The sequence below is a fragment of the Diaporthe amygdali genome (genome assembly GCF_026229845.1).
Source record: "Diaporthe amygdali strain CAA958 chromosome Unknown NODE_45_length_313557_cov_64_577745, whole genome shotgun sequence".
Taxonomy (NCBI): domain Eukaryota; kingdom Fungi; phylum Ascomycota; class Sordariomycetes; order Diaporthales; family Diaporthaceae; genus Diaporthe; species Diaporthe amygdali.
The window spans coordinates 248,743-265,265 of NW_026517065.1; the positions used below are offsets into that span (position 1 = coordinate 248,743).

Here is a 16,523-nt window from a genome sequence, read left to right on the forward strand (position 1 = left end):
TCGGCCGTCTCCTCTCAATTCATTGCTTGTCGCCATGCTATGTTGATGCAGGTACATAATACTATGTTGATGGCCAACCTCCTGGTAGCCATCAAACCATCACCTCTTTCAACCTCATCTTGAGGCGTTCCTACATAGACATCTCCTGATATACTTCTCGGCAGATGATGCGGCCTAATCATCCTCCTCACGAACCGGAGCATTCATCCAAAAGCTCTAGGCTGTCATATCGACTCTGCTAGTTTTGCCTTCTATAGCAACGGGGATTTTACCCGATCAGACCCCACCTGCCTTTGTCAGGGAGGACCAGGGCGCATACCGCACCCCGTCACGTAATGTTCAGAAAGATCAAGCCCGTTGCTCCAACATCCAAAATGGGCCAACGAGGCGCACCCCACCAGGTTCTGCTCTCGTGTTGCGGGACGCTTGTCATTTCGAAGTCCAAGAAATTTTTCCTCACAGACAGCAGGCCTGATGTGTTGGGAATGACAATGAAAACGTTATTTGCCGCAGACCCGGCAATCAGTGACCGATGGCTTCGCCGCTGGTCGGAAGAGGCTCAGTAGTCCCATTCACCAAAGGCTTCTCCTGCTCGCCCGCCGAACCAGTCGACGAGCGCGGCTGGTGCCCATCGCCATTCACAAAGGTCGTGGAATCGGATTGCGGCGGAGAGAGGTCGTCGTTCGAGCCCTGGAATGCTCTTTGCGAAAAGAGTGGATTGGGAGACGCACGTGCCACAGTGGTATTGGGAGGGGTCCTAAGGCCAGAAAAGAGGTGGCTAAGGCCTTGCTCTTTCGCAAGCCGTACGTAGTTTGGGTTTGTCGGCGAGACTGCGGTTAAGCCACTTCTGGGCACTCGCTGTTCCGGCCATGGCGTCCTGCTGACAGTATTTATATCGACCTTGCCTTCGCGTACGAGTTGGCCGTTGACGTAGTACTTTGGCCTTGGACAGAATCCCATATAGCGGTCTGCATCAGGGTCATCCTTCCACCGAGAGGGATATAATCCTTGCTCGTACTGTTCCACGGACTCTGGGATCTCCTCGTACATGACCACGATTTCGAGGTTGCGGAGATGACCCATGTTTGAGACAGAGTACAAGAGGTCAGACAGCTACAGAGAGGTGGGTCAGCAGAGTTCTATGCTCTCGTTGCAGTGCATCGCTTGCTTACCTTGACAAAGAACAAGTCCATATCCATGAACTTCAATTTGGACTCCTCCTGGAGTTGTCGCTTTTCCTTGAAGCTCAATTGTCCTGGTTCTTTGCCGAAATAGTAGCCGGGGAGCTGTCTGCCCAAGTCCCACTCGTCCATGTCGATGAGGCCGCAGCTGGGTCTGCCTTTGCCGAGTATGACGTACTTTGCAGCTTCAGATGCCGGTACGTGGCCCCAGCCTGAGAAGCGTGTGAGTTGGAGATCAGTTTCCCCCAGGAGTAGAGCAGCTTGAGTGTTCAAGATCCACAGCTCACGTCCCTCATCAGTGCCTGCGGTCTCAGGCCGGATGCTGTCGAAACGGACGCCCGTCAGGATCCGAAATCTCTTGGCTGTTTCTGCACTTCGGATGTTGACACCGCGGTCAAGCCAGCGCAGAAACGCGGGAAGCTTTTCGAGACGAGCCTTCTCCTGCTCCTCGCGTTTACGCAGCTCAGCCTCTCTAAGCGCACGCTGGCGTTCGCGGCGCTCCTGCTCTCTGCGTTCTTCCTCCTCGCGTCTGCGTCGAGCTAATTCCGCAGCCTCTTCCTCTTTGCGGATTCGCTCCTGCTCCTCCCGCTTCTTGCGCTCCTCCTCCTCCTTCTCCTTTTCCAGGCGTTTCCTCTCCTCTTCAAGTTTTCGTCGATCATCTTCCTCTTTCTGTAGCCTCTCGGCCTCCTCCCGCTTCTTCCTCGCCTCTTCTTCACGTCGCTTGCGCTCCTCTTCCTCCAAGCGCCTTTTCTCTTTCTCTGCCTCCTCGCGCTGCTTGATCTCGGCTTGGCGGCGTTTGAGCTCTTCATCCTCACGACGTTTTCGCTCCTCGGCCTCTTTCTCCTTTTTCCTGGCATCGAGCTCGGCACGGCGCCTTTTCTCTTCTTCTTGCTCTCGTGCAGCACGAGCTTTGTTTTCTTCCTCCTGGACTTGATCTGCGTCCCGCATCACGGTATCAGGATCTTCTGATTTGACATGGATGCTCTTTTCAGATGGGGCACATTTGCTGGATTCTCGCCGGTTGCTGTCCGATGCTGAGTCAGACTTCCGCGGCTTAGCTGAATCCTTCTTGTCGACTTGATCCGCATGCTTCCGAGCAGGCTTGTCATCCTGCCTCGACGAAACTGCTCCGTCGCGAGGAGCGGTCGACTTGCGACTTCGGTCAGGTGACGAGCTCGGCTTTGGTGGCCGCTCCTTCTTCTCAGCATCCAGCCGCCTCCTCTTCACCGGCTCACCTTCTTTCTCGGAGACATGGTCGGGAGTGGCACTGGTACGGCTGCGTTTACTCGAATGCTCGCCAGAGACGGACAGCCTGTCACGTGACTCGTCCCTCTTGAGCGCCTTAGCGCGGTCGTGGTACTTCTCGGTAGGAAGCTCGTGTGGGTCGTCAGTGCGGTTCTCGCGGGGACTGGAAGGCTCGCGAAGAGACGAAGCATTGGAAACCATGCTGTGGCGCCGATTCTTCTCCCTCTGTTCTTTCAAATCCCTGCCCGACATGAGTCTCTTCCTCGGCTTGGATTCGCCCTCAGAAGAGAATGAGGCAGTATCCATGTCTGGGCGTTTTTGCTTGCTTGAAGATTTGCTGGCAGGCGAGTTTTCACCGTCTGAGATTGCAATGGTGGGCAGTCCGCGCTCGTCTTTCCTGGGCCTCCCAGGTCCACGTTTAGGTGAGGTCAGCTCATCGTTCTTTGACCCAGCAGAGTTGTTGCCTCTGGCTTCCTTGTCAGTAGTGCGAACTTTCCCAGCTGTGACGCGGTGGCCGTCACGGGTGGGGCTAGTGGCCTTGCGCTTCAGGCTCCTGGTCGGGTCATCTTTGGACTCCGCTCGACCGCTTCGCTTGTTGTCCAGCTCCCGCCGATTCGGAGACTTCTTGTGAGGGTCTCGGTGATTTCGCTTGTATGCATCATAGGCATCTTTCAGTATGTGCTCCTCTTCCTTCCAGTTTGGCCCTTGTCGTTTCTGAGCGATCTCATAGTAAGTGAGCCCTCGGAATTTCCTCGTCGGGTCGAAGTTTGACTGAGCCAGTAGCAATCTGATAACCCTAATATTTTCTTGGCCAATGGCTGCCAAAATCGGCGTCGCTATTTCTGGACGCTCCGAGTCCACCGGAGAAGGGTCTGGATTGGCGTTACCAAGAGCCAGAAGCAGATTCATGACCGTCTCATGTCCACCTCTTGCCGCAGCGACCATGGATTCCGCGTCGTCGAAATTATCCCTAACTTGGAGAATGCGCTCCACGGTTTCCAAGTCGCCTCGGCCAGCTGCTGACCGCAGGGTCTTGTCGTCCATGTGCATGTACAGCAGATGATTGCTGAGCTTGTGGGAGCGAGAACTAGCTGCCCTCCTGGTGCCAGCGGCAGAGTCGGCCAGAGCGGGCGAGCGCCGCGGGCTGTCAGGACCGTGCGATCGGGTGTCCTGTTGATCCTGTTGCTCTTCTGAGGTTCGCCGACGATCTCCTTGCTTCTTCCTAGCATCCATCAGCGCCGCACGGATCTCCTCACAGTTCTCGAGCTCATCATCCACCCGATCAAGCGGTTCCTCGCCGTTAACGTTGGCTTTGCGTGGATTGACTCCAGCTTCGAGTAGGACCTTGATAACATCGAGGTGGCCATTGTCGACAGCGTCCAGGAGAGGGGTATCCTTATCGTGGTTTACGCAGTCGATATCGCAGCCTGCCTCCACTAGAAGCTTCACAATGTCATCATATCCATTGATGGCTGCAATCTGAAGTGGAGTATTGCCCGCATAATCTGGAAAATCCAGGTCCTGTGGGCGCTCATGGAGCCTCCGCTTGACGTTGTCATACTCGCCGCGAGAACAAGCCTTGGCAAGTTGCGTTTGGCCATGCGCGTCGACGTGTTTCTTATGAGCGGGATTTTTGGCCGACGACATGTTGGAGTCAGCAGTTGCTGGTGTCGTCAGACCGCGCATAGTCGAGCTTCGAACATGAGGGCTACCACTCGCAGAGGATTCGTCGGAATGATAATCGGTAGTAAGGGGAGGAGGAACGCGTCTTTTCTTTTGACTAAGGCCGCTGGATGATTGAGAAACGATTTGGGTTGATGCACTTCGTCGGTGAGTTCGAGGGTGTGGAGAAATGGATCGTTGCCGCAATGACGAAATGCTGTCATGATTGGACTTCGATTTGTGGTGATCGCGGTCTTTGTGTTGCGGTCGTGGAGTGGAGGACGCGTCGATCGAAGCAGAAGTCCTCCGACGGCGATTCTTGTGGCTTTCGTTGTCGGCCTCGTCGTCAGACTCTGCCTTGGGGGCCTTCCTCTTATGCGTGACTGCTTTATCTGACGATTTCGCTCTCGATGTGTCCCTTTCCCGATCCCTGGGTTCTTTTTCCTTGGGAATGACTTTGGTTGACCTTGCATGGACAGAGTCACCCTCGGACTCTGGGCGGATGTCACTTGATTGTTGACGGGAACGCTGCAGAGGAGATGCCGGTGCCGAGCTCAACCCACTCGAGTCCTTACTCCGTGGATGATCCAGCAGTCGCTTCCGCTTTGCGTCGTCCGTCAAGAGGCTGTTGCCACCGCTACTTCCTTGCTTGGGGCCATGGCCGTCGTTCTTGCCATCGGAAGGCTTGCGTTTTGCAGGGGAAATGTCGATGACACTATTCCGCTCCTCGCCGTCACTAGCATCTTCACGCTTGATCACCTTGCGGCTCTTGATGGGAGAGCCATCCTTGCCTGGGAGGACGATGGTCTCGGCCTCGGAATTATTCTCAGCGCCAGCCTCGTCATCCTGTTGCGGGAGAACAGCGGTGACGCTGGCCTTGGAGTCGCTGGATTCCTTGGGGGTGCCTGCTTCCTTGGGCTGCTTAGGCTCCTTGGACTCTTTTGACTCCTTTGATTCCTTGACTGAAGACTGTGGTTGTGGCGGTGGCCGCGGTGACGAAGTAGACGCTGAAGCTTGGGGGGACTTGTTCACGGAGGGCGGGGAGGATGGAGGCTTGCTGGCCTGATCGGGCTCGGCCGCATTGCCTGGCCTAGGAGAGGCGGAAGTGGAAGCAGGTGGCTTCGTAGCGGCGGACTCTGCAGCATTCTGCGCATCCATATCATTCAATTCGAAGGTGAACTGTTCCTGTGCACCATCATGGGCACCTCTGGACCACGGAGTTGAAGAGGGACAGGAGGCTGGTTGAACCGCGTCGAGCCAGATGGTGTGGTGTGGAGTGGAGTGGAGTAGTTTGCCAGAGGAGAGTTGAGAGAGGCCCAAATTGAAGGACAGGACTGAACCAGGGCGTGGATGGGACGGGATGGTCCGGGCGCTGCTGCCTCGAGCAACTCGGTCGGGGTTGTTGACTGAAACCAAGCCAACTGTCACGAGGACTCCCGGTCGAAGGAAAATCAAAGGGGCTGGAGGGCCGGCGCGCCTGTGGGTGTCGTGGAGCTGCAATCGGTAGCGCTCTTGTCTTTTGGGGGTCCAACAAAGGCCTCACAGGAGAAAGATGGAGGCAAATGAGAGACACAGAAGAGGGCAGAGAACACAGTCCAAGGCCAGTCCAACGAACGAACAGGTCAAGGCACGACGACGGCGTCGGGTTTGGTTGGTTTGGCAGATGGTGCGGTGAGGTACGATGTGTGGTACGGGAGCGGGCACGGAACGGCACTGGTCGGGTAGGATGTAGTGTACAGGATGGAAAAGACTGAGAAACTAATAATAATGTCTCAGTGTCTGACCCCTTCAGGATTGTGGGAAAGAAAAATGACTACGCAGGAGGCAGGAGACCCAAACGGAGCGTGAGTGAGCGAGAAGAAAGAGTCTAGGAAAGGCTAGAGAAGATTGGGTTCTTTTCTGGATTGAACTGGCAGGACTGGCAAAAGACTGGCTGGATTGAACTTGGACTGGATTGGATCGGATCGGGTTTGGACTCAACTGAACGGGGGGGAGACTGGGGGGTGGGGGAGAGGAGGAGAGTGTGAGTGAGAGAGAGAGAGCCTGGTCGGTCGGTGGCAGGTCAAGCAGGCTACGGACCTACGATACGGTGCTAGCTAGGACTGACTACTGGTACTGACTGGGCCTTGGAGGGGGCAAGACAGGGGTGAGGGGGAGGAGGAGTAGGTCGAGGAGGAGCAAAGTGAACGGGGAGAGAAGAGAAAGCGAGGGAAGAGAAAAAGAGATGAGTCCACCACCAGCATCCAGCCAGCATACACAGTACCTAGGTACAGTCCACCCAGACAGACACACCCAGATACCCACACCACTCACCACTCACCACACACCCAGACAACCCAAAGCTTGGAAGAAGAGCTAGGAAGGAGCAGAGAGCGAGCGAGAAGGAGAGAAGGAGAGAAACGAACAGACAGATAGGACTCGATGATTGGCTGGAAGAGACGGGAGATGGAGATTTTCGCTGGGTGGCCCCCCCTGTCTAGCCCGACTGGGTTCCTTCTGGACCCCTGCCGCTGCCGTGGGTTCGAAGTGACCCAAGTCTGATCTTGAACTGCGCCTTCCCTGCGCGTCCTCATTGCCACCTCGCCTGATTGGGCGGGAAGTCGACCTTGAATACGGCAGGCGACACCGTCCTCTGCTGTCGTTTCGAGCCCTGTGCCCTGCCACTGCAATTCATTCATGGCAGCATGGATGATGTGTTCACTCAAGTCTGTCAGTCTGGTCAGTCCTGTCTACCATAGTGCCATAGTACCACAATATGCTGCTGGGCTATCTGGCCCGTCGGCCTGCCATGCCAGCCTGCTTCTAACCCTGCCAGCCTGCCTAGGCACTGCTAGGGTACCTACCCATGTACCTAGGTACTGCGTCTGTGTGTCCGATGCGAGCAGTCTATGCGTGCACACACTCGCTCACTCACTGACTGACTGACTGATACACCAACTCCTTCACCAGGACATCGAAAGCTGCCCAGGCTGCTCTTGTCTTTCTTGCCTCACCATGCACCTACTCTCTCACTGGCTGAGTGTGACTGACGACGACTTACTGCGCCTCATTCTGTGTTGCCTCTGTTTGTGTCTCGTTGTGTTTCTCGCATTGCTTGCCCAGGCAGACAGGCAGACAGGCAGACAGGCAGCCAGGCAGCCAGACAGACACAGCGAGGATACTTTCCCTGCCAAAACGCTTCGACGCGCAAGGCCACCCTCAATCACAGGAATAAGCTTCCGAGCGCCACCAAACTTATTTACTCTTCTGTTCCTAGGTCCTCCAATACCACAGTCGCAGAACGGAGCACCCCGTCCAAACCCGCCGACTTGGCTCTTGGTCACATCTGGCAACATTCGGCGACTCGCGCGACATCACGCGGGATTGTTTTCGAGCAGAGGATGGGAAAGGCTGTTGCCGTTTCCTTTACCACGGTGTTCCAGCTCTATCAAAATATCTGTCATCAACTCAACCTTGCGGGCTGCGGGGAGCCAGAGGGACTAGGGCAGGGGTAGCGCAAGTGCCCCGTCGGTCAATGTTAGCCGGCTATCCCACGGTTCTGCCTCGCTTCACCTCAGTCAGCTTGTCACATCCATCCCAACAGCCAGAGACTTTGACTTGGACCACTTTGACTTTGTACGGGCGCTGTCGCACAGCATGCAGGAGCTTCCCTGACTCGTTCGATCCTGGTGGCATTCTGCAGTCTGTCTTCTCGAGCTCTCAGCTCTCGGCTGCCTAGTCCAGCGTTAGGCCCGACCAGTCCCACCCCAGCCTTACCAAGAACAACCACGCCTCCCGTCTTGCCCTGGCTCCGAAAACAGCTCTGAACCCTCCAAGGTCACCAGCTCGGCCACGAGGCAGCACGCCTTATGCAATCCTCTAGCCTGGGCCGGAATCCACTTGGTCTCGGAACCCGGGACATTGCGTCGAGTTGCTGTAATCTTTCCCAAAGCTGTGCCGCGTATGGTTATTCCATCCTCACACGCTCTCAGCCTACTCGTCTCTATTGTGCTCAATCTTGGTCCCCCTGCGGCTGGTATTAGATCTTATCGTGTTGCCCTTGCCAGGCTACTCGGGGCAATAGGCAAATCAGTCGCCGCTGAGATCACATTGACCGCCGAGTCGCACGTTTACGAGGTAAAAGCCCTTGCACGCACCTTCACAATTCGGCAACCGAGCTCAAGTCCAAGGGCAGGACTTGGACCAGGCCACCACCTCTGGGGAAGCATCCCGGGTTGCACTTGGGTTGCACTGGCCCTCCATCGCCCTCATGGGTCACGTAGCTCTCCCCACGGGAGTTTCGCTCCCCTCTTCCCTGGATCAAGCCAGGATACCTCGCCTTCCGGCCACTGCGTACTACATCGCAGATTTCATAAGTGAAGAGGAAGAGCGTCTCATTCTGGACAAGGTGAGTTCAACGGCGAGTCTTCGAGCATCACCACTTCCAGGCTCGGAGGTCCGACTGGTCAGCTCACGGTGAACAAGATCTCAGGCGCGCCGAAGCCTAAGTGGAAGCAACTCTCCCATCGACGTCTACAGACATGGCCATCCGACTTGGTCCAAGACAGGCTCCTCGACGCCCCTCTGCCAGCTTGGCTCAACGAACCCGTGGTGTCGCGGTTGCTCTCAATTCCTCTTGCCGGTCACGACAGCTCCGCCCATCTCTTCGCCTTGAGCCCGCATAAACGCCCAAACCATGTCCTGATCAACGAGTATCCCCCAGGGATAGGCATTATGCCGCACAAAGACGGGGCGGCCTACCACCCGGTCGTCTGCACTGTCAGCTTGGGAGCCAGTCTTTGTCTCAACATATATTCAAGCAAAGAGGACGGTGCCCTCAACCCTGAACCAGCTCACAGAATACTACAGGAGCCCCGAAGCCTTCTCATCACAACGGGCGACCTGTACACCCAATATCTGCATGGCATTGCCGATGTTCAGGCAGACATTGATCTTTCCCCCGAGACTGTCAGCAACTGGGATATGTTACGGACGCCAGAAGATTTTGCTCATGGTGACAATCAACGGTCGACCCGAACAAGCTTGACATATCGAGATGTTCTGAAGGTTTCGAAGCTCGGAAACAACATCGGTAAATTTCTCAAGCGTTGACATTTAGGAAACCGAACAGCGATAGGGCCTTAGTACACAAAGGGTATCATGACCTTCTTCCGCGCCACTTTGTCCGACCCAAACTTATCGACATACCAGCTCTTGGTCCCTCGCGCTGTCACACCAAGGTTCACAGCCACAAAAATCAGCGCGGACAGCAGCGTCTGGTTACACAAGTGTCCCTCCGGGGCTGCGACAATTGCCAATGACAAGTAAATCAAGCACTCGCAAGTGTAATGGGGACTGATCAGGTGTCGAAACATGCCCTTGTCAGGTAGTGAATACTTTCTGAGGCCCGCCAGATACTCGTGACAGCGGTACTGTGACGTCCAGGCGAAGAAGAAGAGAGGCACCGCGATGGCCACCTTGAAAATCGCGCCCGCCGTGAGATCCAGTGTGAAGGACGGCAATTGATTCTGCAAGATGGCGCCTGCCGGACGTGTCAGCGAGCTGAGACTCTTTGAATCGTGTCCATAGGGCAAAGCATACCAGATCCCTCGATCCAGATGGCCACGCTGATTCCCACGTAGAACAGCTGGCCAAGTACCCAATGGACGATCCACATGGTGGACTTGGAAGGCTTCGCAAAAGCCCAGGACTCGTACAGCCGTCTTGCAGCCTGGAGAAGCATCAAGCACCACGCCACAGTGACGTGGCCATTCGCCAGTCCCGATGGCTCGAGCTCGACCTGCCAACTAGCTATGGAGCGCAAGGCTCTACCGTTGAAAAGACACTGGCTGGCCCAGAAGAGTGCGCATAGAATGTAAGTCGCGTAGAACGTGAAGAACCACATGTGAGGGACCTGGCCCAAGGAGGTAAGCTTCCTGACCGATCTAAGCCGGATGTCATCATCCTTTTGCCCGACAGCGGCGGCGGCGGCGGCGGCAACTGTTGTCGAGTCCCCTTGGCTCCGAGCTCCATAGTTGACCAGAAGCTTGCGCTCCCTGGTGGGCGCGACCGCGACGGCCAGGACGGCGCATGATGCGAGTGTGAAACCGGTCTGGCACAGATGAGCCGGGCTGACCGAGTACAGCAGCTGGACGGCTGCTTTGGGGAGCTCCTCCATTGTCGTCTCTGCCCAGGTAAGCCAGCCTGTGGTGGTGCGTGTATTTGGCGGGTGAGAGTGCACCCACGCTAGCTCGCTCCGATTTCAATGGCTACGGAATGGAGAGGACCTTGCTGGTTCGGCCCGGTCAGCTAGCTGGGCTGGTCTGTGCTTTTTCTGTCTCTGCCTTATTTTTTTGTCTCTGGTGTAGGTCTCTGCGCCCTGGTCTTGGCTTTTGCTTTTGTGACGCAGTCCCCCAGGGGATTCCGCCGATGTATCGGTGCTGAAAGTTTCAACTTTGTCTTTTGGATCTCCCACGACACGAGAGCTTGAATGTGCGCCTTCACATCGTGAACCTCACCCAACACGCAGGCCAGACCATGCTGCAGCTTGCCTGCCTCGCGGGTGGGTACGGTAGCCGCGAAGGCGGTCCGGCGACCCCCGATCTTATTCGCGACTAGGACGAGCGGCATGGACAACACAGCAATACAGAGAGCACAGCACCGCTATCTTGGAAACCGGGGTCGCACGTCCAGACAGACTTTGGCACATCATCAAAGGCCGATGATTGACGTACTAGCTTTTCGTTTTTCGCGGTTTCACCGCCTCTGTCCAGGCCACGGCTCAGTCGGTCAATGATTGAGTCGTAGGCTTCTACGCACAAAAAGCAGTCAGACACGCACTAGACAAAGAAGTCCGCCGTTGCAGGCGCTGCAGGCCGCCGCCTTGGCCTGGGCCAGCCCACGATCGCCTGAGTCCGCGAATCGACGTAGACCGGGTTTTGGGAAGGAACCATGCAACCGCTGTGACGTGCTCGGCATATCGTGAGATCCTGGCAACTCGCTATACTCCCCTGGCTAGCGGCGCCTTGTTCAGTTCCTCTGCCTGTCTCATGCCGAACCCATGTGGTGGTTTGAGGCTAATGTCGGGGAGGATGATGGGACAGGCCCGGTCGGTTCATAACGGGAAGTTCGTCAAGAGATTGGAGTTTATGGGTGGGGTTCGGACTCACGAACTCGCGCTACTCCTTTGCACTTACATGTGGCACGTGTATATATATCGCGATACCCCCACGCTATAGAACGTCATTTGCAAGAAATTTTGTTCCAGAGCGTTAAGCATCTAGCTTTTTTTTAGGTTTTCAAGGAGTTTGAGTATCGGCAGGAGTTTATTCGTCAGTGTTTACCAAACGGTACCAAAGGATACGTCAGTCAGTCATGGCAGTGAGAAAATCTATTCCCGCAACTTCACCTCGAGCGAACATACACTTACAGACCAGCACAGACACCATATCCCCAGGTCGTGCTCTTTGGCGACTCGTTATTCGAGGCATGCGTGGATGTCCAGGATGGCTTCTCCTTCTATGCCACTATCCAAAAACGTGAGTGTCCTTGAGCCTCACCCCAGAGCCCGGAGCCTCGAGAGAAACTCAGACGCTGACAAGGATTTCAGACTGCCTGCGGCGGTATGATGTTGTCAACCGCGGCTTCTCGGGCTACAACACCTCGCAGGCCCTGAAAATCGCGGAGGACATCTTCCCAGAGCCGGGCCCCGGCACGCCGAAGATGAAGTACCTGGTGAGTCTCTCCCCTCGCATCACAGTCAGGGGGAGGAGCCCAGCCCGGAACACGCCATGCTGAGTGAGCGGCCCGTGATCTGCCAGATCGTCCTCCTAGGCGCCAACGACGCGGCCATCCAGCTGGATGACGACAACCAGGGCGTGCCGCTGGAGCAGTACAAGGCGAACCTGGCGCGGCTGGTGGCGCACCCGCGCGTGGCGGCGCACGGGGCCAAGGTCCTGGTGGTGACGCCGCCGCCGCTGGACGAGATCCGGCGCGCGGAGCTGGACACGCCGCAGTACGGGCGCGCGGTGCGCGAGCAGGCCCGCAGCGCGGCGTACTCGCAGGCGGCGCGCGAGGTGGCGGCCGAGGCGAAGGAGAAGGCGGCGGAGACGGGGGCAGGGGCAGGGGCGGTGGTCTGTGTCGACCTGGCCAAGGCGCTCATGGACCACGCCGTTGCCAACACGACGGGCTGGGACGCCAGCCAGCCGCCGCTCGGGTCGGCGGCGGCGGGCGGCCGGAGGGGCTACCTCGAGAAGCTGCTGCCTGATGGGCTACACATGAGCGGCGAGGCGTACCGAGTGCTGTGGGGCCTGATCGAGCCGGAGATTGAGCCGCGGTTCCCGAATGAGAACACTGAGGGCTACGTGTGGCCTGGGTGGAGGGAGGCGCCGTGGCTGGAACCCGGGCAGTCTGTGTTGGAGAAGAATGCGTTGAGGTAGATGTGTTGTGAGTTGCAGAGTCGGGACGTTGTTGAGCTTAGGAAAGCTAGGTTGCAAGAGTGAGGTGTGTTGGGATGCTACCTAGTTCCGGGGACAGAGTTCAAGATGGGCAGTCCAATGGTAGGATCTGGGGATCTCCAGGCAGTGAGTACCAGTACATAGCACATAGCGTAGTAGAACCGAGTCCAAACAAACAAAATAGCTGCTAGCCACATAGATACAAAGATGTTTATTTTTGCTTCTTCAGCTACTGTCAAACGCGAAACAGGCCTCCGGCGTCTTGGATCTCCAGCTTTCCCTCTCTTGTCAGGCCGCATCGAGACATCAGACGGAAACCTGGAGACGGAAACAAGATGGGACGGGAAGGGAGATGCTTACATAAGTGCTGCAGTCCGTCGCGCATCCGTAACTAAATTGAGAACAGGCCCTGGCTTGGCAGCCCTGGCCGGCGTGTCTGCGTACCGTTAGCCGTTCTAAGGCAGGCAGACTGCAGGCAGACAGGCAGGAGGGAGCATGAATGACAGCCCAGCCCAGGCAAGGCAAAGACGGGGTCGGAACTAGACTCGACTAGGACTGGAACGGGGACTGACTGGGACCGGGACGATCCAATTGATAGATCATACTCATTCATCATCATCCAGTACAGTACATACACACACACACACACACACGCCTACACGCACAGCCTCCAACCTCCAGCCTTCCCCCCAAAGCACCGAACTGCACGCCACGCTGCAATCGACGCCTGTCCAGCATCCATCTATCTGTCCGTCTCTCTGCCTCACCTTCACCGAAACTCTGTCCCAACCAGCACTCCTCTTGTCTTGCCTTACCTTACGAATCATCCAGCTCGTCTCCAAATAAACCTTGTCTTGTCCTGACTGCCGATTGCACCTGGCCTAAGCGAAGCATCCGCCCTTGCTGTCTGTCCCTCTCCCGCCCTTGCCCTCGACTCATCAACTCCCACCCGTACTCTCTGTCCCTGATCGAACCCAACCATCTCAACACGACACTCGAAACCCACATTCTCGATAAGACTCCTTCATTCGCTACTGTGCCACCGCGACCTCGATCTGCCCATTCCCTCGAAGTATCCACGCCATAACCGGGACTCTAACGTGTCTGGGCCAACGTGAAGGAGCGCTGCACAGGATTCACGCCCGGCCACTTGGCCTTGAATAGCAACAACAAACCCAGGCGGCCATCGTCGGATCCAACCCGACCCTCTCCACTCGAATCAGGAACAGGAACAGGAGCCAGGCGGACAGTTTCAACACCAGTCAATACCAGCCGGAACCCCCCCCCCCCCCATTCTGCCGACGTTCGCGTTCCAGTGCTGTTCACAGCTTCCGGCTTACACGCGAACGCAAGACCCCATACCCGACTTGCACTTGTGCCTCAGTGCTGCACCTACAACAAAGCCAGCTCTGCTTCTACCCCAACAGCGGCAGGACACATCGCAGAAAAGACCTGCTGGTCTTTGCGTGCGATGTGGGGGGTGTACAACCTAGCGGTCTGATTCTCGACGATCGAGGTCGCAAACGACAGAGTCCGGGGCGGTTTCGGGCTGGGTAATATCTACAGTTGACCACGCATACGCATGGTAGAGCATTGAGTTGTTGGATACACGCATCCACTCTTTCTCGCGCCCACCAGCCCAGGCCGCAACGAGTGCGGTAGCTGCCAGCCTCGTCTGTCGATCGCCCTCCCTGCCTCGTTCTATCGGACGACAGCCTTCAGAGCCAAACTTCCGCGGTCAGTCCATACTGGCATGGATTCTCGTCTGACGCCTCTCCATCAAGAACTCCACAATGTGCAGATGGAAGTGAAGCAGGTCCAGTTCATCCAGGCCAGTCATGCCGAGAGGTTGATGCGGCTTGAGAGACGCCAGACAGAGGATGCCGTCAAATCGGTCTGGAACCCCTCACCCTTCCCCAGCGTACTGGGAGGGACACCTCAGCATGGTAAGATGTTCATATTGCAAATAGTTTGACTTAGAAGTGGTTACTAATACCTAACTATAGGTCCTGTTCAGATGCCCAACAATGAAGTCTTCGACGACTTCGACGATGAGCAAGGCCAGAACCTCTTAGGATCGCTTCACTTGGATGCCGACGAGGAGCCCACCCGCCGAGGGGCGGCATCAAGGGCAAATAGCGTCCGCTTCGACGAAGCAACTCTGCACGCTTCCAATTGGGGTCAAAGTGCACGTCATTCCGGCGAGTTTGGTCCTGCCAGGCCTGGAAGTGGTCTGGGAGGTCCTACGCTGATGGAGCGTTCCTTCTCCCACAAATCCGATGGACGACATAGCTCTGCAGGCCATTCGGTCCACTCCTTCCACTCGGTGGCATCCGGCAGGACCAGTAGCCTCGGTCTTGACTTGCTACTGGGCAGCAGTAGGGATGACGACGACAACGACTCGTCTCCGATCGAGATCACTCGGCCGCCCCCAGGCCTGATGTTTTTGGGACCTGTTCCTTCCATTGTTCGTTGCTGGCTTACGACCCAGTACGCACATGACACGCTCCTCTACGCAGTGGTCTGCACCGGATCTCAGAAGTCGACCATTGACTATTCGCTTCTCAAGGAGTTGAATCTCGTAGATGAGGCTCACAGAAATATCAACGGGGTCTTGCGGGCCAGCCTTCCTGTCTACTTTGCTGAAGCCACGGTGGCCCAATCAAGTTCTCGATCCTCCAGTCCGTCTCGCCGACAGGTACCTTACATCAATGTTGACTTCGAGATCACCGGAACGGATAATGCGGAGGTGGGGGATTACAAGCAGTCAATCCGCATTTTCGTTGGCAGCGACACCCTTACGTCGAATAGTGCGGACCTGCTCTTGTCTCAGAATCGGATGACGCTCTTCGGCAACGGTGATGATCGTGACAGACTCTCCGTTCCCTTTGTCCGTCCTGAAGATGAGTCTGTATATAAGCACATCACCACGGTCAACGTTGTCCCAGAGAAGCCCAAGCTCAATGCCAGCGCGCCAGCGTTCGTGTCTGGTGACCCCCGAGCCCAGACTGCGGCTGTTCCAGACCGGGCAGAGACCTCTGTCTCACATTCCGACGTTGGAGAATCTGACCTTCCGAGCCCTTTCTCATCGAGCACGAATCAGCCGGCCTACTCATCAAAGAACACGGCCACAAGTGTTCCATCCGACAGTGGCAGCGAGCGGCAGCAAAAGGAGACCGTTTCAGGTCCTGAAGAAAGCACTGGCAAGGAAGTTGCTACGAACTCGGATGCTGGAGGACGGCGGGACTCTACAGCCGGTATATGGGGATCTTGGCGACAAGGCGGCTCAGTCGGCGGTGGGGATGCTGCTCAGCGTGAGAATGGGTTGAGCGGGTACCAACCAGCGGGGAGGGGCGGGCGCAGCATGAAGATACTGAAGCCACAGAAATCGGTTTCGATATCTTCCTCAGCAGCCCGCAACGGAATAGGCCTCGACGCGCCGGCTTCATCCCGGTCAAGTGGTGAGTTCAGCCGGCGGAAGAGCCAGGGCGCCGCCTCATCCACCCTCGAACAGAACGGCAGCTCCTCCCCGGCCCCCGCGCCGACAGTGCGCTGGGACAACGTCAGGCGTAGCGTCAGTGCCGCCACGCCCAGCGCACTGTCCTCCAACAGTGGCGGGGCGCCGCCAACGCCGACGTCGACATCGACATCGACCACGGACAACAAGCCAAAGCCTCCTGCGACTCGCGCAAACCCTATCGGCGGCGCTTCGGCCTTTTCTTGGATGGCTGGCGGTGGTGGTGGAGGTGGCAAGCCCATGGAGAAGCCCAAGACACCTGCGACGCCTGTCTGAGTGGAATCAAAGACGGCCTACCAACATGATTGAGTAATTGATTTTGACTGGTGACAGTGGTGAAGCCGATGATCGATGACCATGTATTTTGAGCTGCTCCGCGCGTTTCGATACACCTCAAACACATGTTTTGTGAGACTATCCACGGCCGCGCCGGGCATCGTGGGTGTGTATTGTGTGTGTGGTGTTACTTTTGCTGCTCTTCAC

At 56.6% G+C, this 16,523-nt stretch overlaps 5 protein-coding genes across 5 annotated transcripts; 3 read left to right on the forward strand and 2 right to left on the reverse strand.

The window, feature by feature from the left end:
• Positions 1 to 522: 522 nt before the first annotated feature.
• Positions 523 to 7,138, reverse strand: J7T55_007823 (uncharacterized protein; the record flags this gene model as incomplete). The annotated part of the gene is made up of 4 exons (XM_053134510.1): positions 523 to 1,113; positions 1,173 to 5,582; positions 6,494 to 6,795; positions 7,129 to 7,138. 4 exons carry the CDS (start codon positions 7,136 to 7,138, stop codon positions 523 to 525), a joined length of 5,313 nt encoding a protein of 1,770 aa, XP_052987795.1.
• Positions 7,139 to 8,337: 1,199 nt separating this feature from the next.
• On the forward strand, positions 8,338 to 9,179 carry J7T55_007824 (uncharacterized protein; the record flags this gene model as incomplete). Its single annotated transcript, XM_053134511.1, has 2 exons — positions 8,338 to 8,475; positions 8,538 to 9,179. 2 exons carry the CDS (start codon positions 8,338 to 8,340, stop codon positions 9,177 to 9,179), a joined length of 780 nt encoding a protein of 259 aa, XP_052987796.1.
• A 29-nt stretch (positions 9,180 to 9,208) lies between these two features.
• On the reverse strand, positions 9,209 to 10,245 carry J7T55_007825 (uncharacterized protein; the record flags this gene model as incomplete). Its single annotated transcript, XM_053134512.1, has 2 exons — positions 9,209 to 9,609; positions 9,669 to 10,245. 2 exons carry the CDS (start codon positions 10,243 to 10,245, stop codon positions 9,209 to 9,211), a joined length of 978 nt encoding a protein of 325 aa, XP_052987797.1.
• Positions 10,246 to 11,116: 871 nt separating this feature from the next.
• On the forward strand, positions 11,117 to 12,505 carry J7T55_007826 (uncharacterized protein; the record flags this gene model as incomplete). Its single annotated transcript, XM_053134513.1, has 4 exons — positions 11,117 to 11,193; positions 11,499 to 11,605; positions 11,677 to 11,801; positions 11,888 to 12,505. 4 exons carry the CDS (start codon positions 11,117 to 11,119, stop codon positions 12,503 to 12,505), a joined length of 927 nt encoding a protein of 308 aa, XP_052987798.1.
• A 1,771-nt stretch (positions 12,506 to 14,276) lies between these two features.
• On the forward strand, positions 14,277 to 16,316 carry J7T55_007827 (uncharacterized protein; the record flags this gene model as incomplete). The annotated part of the gene is made up of 2 exons (XM_053134514.1): positions 14,277 to 14,469; positions 14,530 to 16,316. 2 exons carry the CDS (start codon positions 14,277 to 14,279, stop codon positions 16,314 to 16,316), a joined length of 1,980 nt encoding a protein of 659 aa, XP_052987799.1.
• Positions 16,317 to 16,523: the final 207 nt, after the last annotated feature.